This window comes from Rhagoletis zephyria, unplaced genomic scaffold, assembly GCF_001687245.7.
Source record: "Rhagoletis zephyria isolate East Lansing unplaced genomic scaffold, Rhagoletis_zephyria_1.1 Rzeph_scaffold_02940, whole genome shotgun sequence".
Taxonomy (NCBI): domain Eukaryota; kingdom Metazoa; phylum Arthropoda; class Insecta; order Diptera; family Tephritidae; genus Rhagoletis; species Rhagoletis zephyria.
In genome coordinates this window covers 49,335-53,586 of record NW_016160024.1, presented here as the reverse complement: position 1 = coordinate 53,586, position 4,252 = coordinate 49,335, and the positions used below count along the sequence as shown (strand labels likewise).

The window sequence follows — 4,252 nt, the reverse complement described above, 5'->3', positions numbered from 1 at the left end:
AAACCATAGCCGTAATTGATGACTCAATTGAACCAGAAGTTGNGAACTTGCAGGAAGTTGCAGGAAAAGTGTTCCCGTACTCCGACTTTTGGAGAGTTGTGTAGAGAATGAAGTTGCAAGATTTTACCCGAACTTTTTCTTCTGGTAAAATCATGAAAAGTGTCAAGCAATCACTGGTTGACATTTTTACAGGAAAAGTGTTTTTTTTTTGTTCCCGTACTTTTTGTTGTTACTCACTTTTTACTCTCACTTCAGAGAGTAATTTTGCTGTTTGAAAGTTTTACAGGATTTTTCACGAAAAGTATTGGATCAGAGCTAATATGTGTGAGGAAAGGCAAAACTGATTGTGTGTCGTCCACGTAACGACATTATCAACATGCCGTCTTCAAGAAAACAATGGCGCATATTCATAGTCATATTTAGTACTCAACTAAGTCGAAACTATTCTAAGTCACAACTAAAGCTATTCAAATAGCGTTTTCTTTTCTCAAAAAAAGTTTCGAACTTTTATATGGCACCTCTTGCTTTGTGCTGCCCTCAAACCTGAGAAAATGCTGCGTTCTTTATATGAGAATGAAACAGATAAAAGGCTACCCTGTCACAAATCAGCTGTTTGGTACTTTGTGTGTTTATTATTTTTTGGAATTGATCGGTGGAAATAATATTTATACTAAAACATAAAAGGAAATAGTATTTATAATGGAGGAGGAAAGAAATGAGAGCCTGTGCATTAAGCGCATAATTAGTAAGTATAAAAAGCACACAATTTCTTCGCATTGCAAAGAATAAAAATAAATGTGTTGTTATTGCAGTGTGGACAGAAGGTGAAACGCGACTTCTGCTCGATAAATACAGGAGCTACCTGCCTGAAATTGGTCCGATGAAAGCCATGCGTAACAAAAAAGAAATGNATTGCAGTGTGGACAGAAGGTGAAACACGACTTCTGCTCGATAAGTACAGGAGCTACCTGCCTGAAATTGGTCCGATGAAAGCCATGCGTAACAAAAAAGAAATGTGGGTGAGGATATCTACAGAGATAGAAGGAAGAACGGCAAAGCAATGTGAGGATAGGTATAAAACTTTGATAAACAGGAAGAAAGCAGCGGTAGAAAACAACCATACGTCTGGAGCCAAGAGGCAGAGAATCGAGTTCGCCCAAGAGCTCGAAACCATAGCCGTAATTGATGACTCAATTGAACCAGAAGTTGAAATGAGTAGCCAGGCGGTAGTAACAAAAAGCGTAGATGTGCCAACAACAAGCAAAAATGTTGCTAAGAGGAAAGTGGTTTCTGTGCAGGAAAAGTTAATAAGTATTTCAAGAGAAAAAGAGGAGGCGCGCGAGCGGCGTCACAGAGAAAGAATGGAAGCTCTTAACAATATTCAAGAACTTATATCTAACTTCCTTCAAGGAAATGTAATAGAGGAAGAGGAAATCTGAACGCAATGGAAGTTACCTGAAGACGTACCTAATTGCACTTAATACTAACTAATAGACTTGAAGTGATATTTTAGTTTTTATGAAGTACTTTTAATTATTTATTTGTTTACAAAAACCTTTGATACATATTTAAATATTAGAATATACAGTGCCTGTAAGAAAATAACACCTAAACATTTTGACCAGTTTTGACTATTTTTCTTTTGTTTATTTAATGTTTATAAAAGTTTAGCCAGTTCTACAACAAGNCAGCGGTAGAAAACAACCATACGTCTGGAGCCAAGAGGCAGAGAATCGAGTTCGCCCAAGAGCTCGAAACCATAGCCGTAATTGATGACTCAATTGAACCAGAAGTTGAAATGAGTAGCCAGGCGGTAGTAACAAAAAGCGTAGATGTGCCAACAACAAGCAAAAATGTTGCTAAGAGGAAAGTGGTTTCTGTGCAGGAAAAGTTAATAAGTATTTCAAGAGAAAAAGAGGAGGCGCGCGAGCGGCGTCACAGAGAAAGAATGGAAGCTCTTAACAATATTCAAGAACTTATATCTAACTTCCTTCAAGGAAATGTAATAGAGGAAGAGGAAATCTGAACGCAATGGAAGTTACCTGAAGACGTACCTAATTGCACTTAATACTAACTAATAGACTTGAAGTGATATTTTAGTTTTTATGAAGTACTTTTAATTATTTATTTGTTTACAAAAACCTTTGATACATATTTAAATATTAGAATATACAGTGCCTGTAAGAAAATAACACCTAAACATTTTGACCAGTTTTGACTATTTTTCTTTTGTTTATTTAATGTTTATAAAAGTTTAGCCAGTTCTACAACAAACACCATATGACCTCGCACTCCAAATTTCGTACAAAAATTAGAAAAGTTCTGTAAAGTTTCACGAAAATTTCAAACTTTTTACATAGAATCTTTATCCTGCCGTATTTTTATAAATTTTGTACTAAGTTTGGAGTGTGAAGTTATAAGGTGTTTGTTGTACAACTAGCTAAACTTTTATAAACAAATAATAAACATTAAATAAACAAAAGAAAAATAGTCAAAACTGGTCAAAATGTTAAGATGCTATTATTTTGATCGCAGAAAGAAAAGACTTGAACTACCTGAATAAATTTTTGAAAAAATACAAGAATTCGTTTTAATATGTTTAGGGCCGGTTACTCAATGTCTGGTTAACACTTATCCCCGGTTAAACATAGTTATCGACGTTACCGACTCCCTGTTGCATGCATGGAGTCGAAGACGTCGAAGACGTCGAAGACCGCAGATTAGAGTTAACCAGACATTGAGGCCCTTAATCTGTTTGTTGTTGGAAAAATAGGCTTTCAGTTCGTTTCGTTTTATGGCTCCCAGCTGTGTAAGCAAATAGTCCCTCCTATCGCCTCTTTCAATGGAAATATATTCAGTCTGGCAATTTGTTGCATCAAGGGCAATAAAGTCGTTCCTATCAATACAAAGGTTATGAATGGTGCAGCATGCTATTACAAACTTCGCCATCGACTCCACGTTGTGGAAGTCTAAGCGCATTAGTTGCCGAAAGCGGGATTTTAGCACCCCAAACGCATTTTCAATTTTTACCCTAGTTTGACAAAATTTCGTGTTGTAAAACCTCTCCGCTTCGCTTAAGTTACCATAATCCCTGAACGGTGTCAACAAATACTCTCTAAGGGGATATGCTGAATCACCCAGCAAGTAGTATTTAGGTGTACATACATTTGGCAATTCCTTTCCAATGAAGGACAGTTTCAGGACTCTTGAGTCGTGAATTTTGCTTGGAACTCCTGTAAATACGTCCAGAAAACGTAACGTTGCATCACAAATGGCTTGCAAAGTTATGGACACGCAATCGTGTCTGTTCGCGTAAGTGGAGCGTATTTTATGTCTTGGTTTTCTGCTCGAAATATAACTGCCGTCTATACAGCCCAAGACATTTGGAAAACCAGCAATCTGGAATTAAAAAGAAATATATACTGCAAGTTAAGTAGATTATGAAAGTGTACGTACATTTTTGAATTCATTTGCGATTGCTTCTTTTTCTTCAGTTTCGATTGGAACCCTTATCGCTTCTGGGGCAACGTGTTTTACAAAGAAGTTCAAAACTTTGTTGAAAGTGACATGTCGAAAAGATTTCCAACTTCCCTAAAAGTAGTTTTATTTGCAGCAAACCTGATTAAAAAATATTTATATATATTCATTTTCTGTTAAATTATTTCATTTAGCCTACCATAGAAATGAAAGTATATGTGTTTCCGCAGTTGTTTGCCGTCTTCCTCCCTTATAACTCCTTACTGTGTACCACGTACTTGAGGTGTATCTTTCTACCAGGTACTCATAAAGTCCTCGACTAATACGGAAATTTTTCTTAAACTGTAAAATGTATGTGTTAAAAAAATTAAACTTTTTATTGTAATAGCGTTATTTACCTCTGAATCAGAGTACAAAACAACCACATTTCCTATGAAGTCTTCCACTCTAGGCTGAAAGTCCCTTCCAAGCACAAGTGCATCCATTTCATCCTCAGATGAGGACGACGGTGACTCCGCCAGCTCCATTACAAGTTGATTTATAGAACTTAAAACTAAATTACTCACTTCCATTTTCTTTTATTAAAAAAATATTTTTATTTTTACAAGCGTAACTCTCTCACCCTCAAATTTTTTTGAGGGCAGAAAAGGCGGCACTTTCGCCGAATCAGAGCGCAAACTGCTGAGAAAAGAACACAATACCCTGGGAAAAGGCTGAGAAAAGAACATGAAAATTTGACAGCGCTAAAACAGGGCAGAATAAGTGCAGCCTTTTT

The 4,252-nt window shown here is 36.4% G+C and overlaps 1 protein-coding gene and 1 pseudogene across 1 annotated transcript; one reads left to right on the top strand and one right to left on the bottom strand.

The window, feature by feature from the left end:
• The first annotated feature begins 500 nt into the window (after nucleotides 1-500).
• On the top strand, nucleotides 501-1,549 carry LOC108368065 (uncharacterized). Its single transcript, XM_017622818.1, has 2 exons — nucleotides 501-745; nucleotides 919-1,549. The coding sequence occupies exons 1-2, from the start codon at nucleotides 700-702 to the stop codon at nucleotides 1,437-1,439; spliced, it is 567 nt and encodes a 188-aa protein (XP_017478307.1). The 5' UTR covers nucleotides 501-699; the 3' UTR covers nucleotides 1,440-1,549.
• A 128-nt stretch (nucleotides 1,550-1,677) lies between these two features.
• LOC108368063 (putative nuclease HARBI1) lies at nucleotides 1,678-4,215 on the bottom strand (annotated as a pseudogene).
• Nucleotides 4,216-4,252: the final 37 nt, after the last annotated feature.

Bases quoted from the DNA above. Each gene is read 5' to 3' on its own strand.
- LOC108368065 (XM_017622818.1), top strand. From the start codon at position 700: ATGGAGGAGGAAAGAAATGAGAGCCTGTGCATTAAGCGCATAATTA.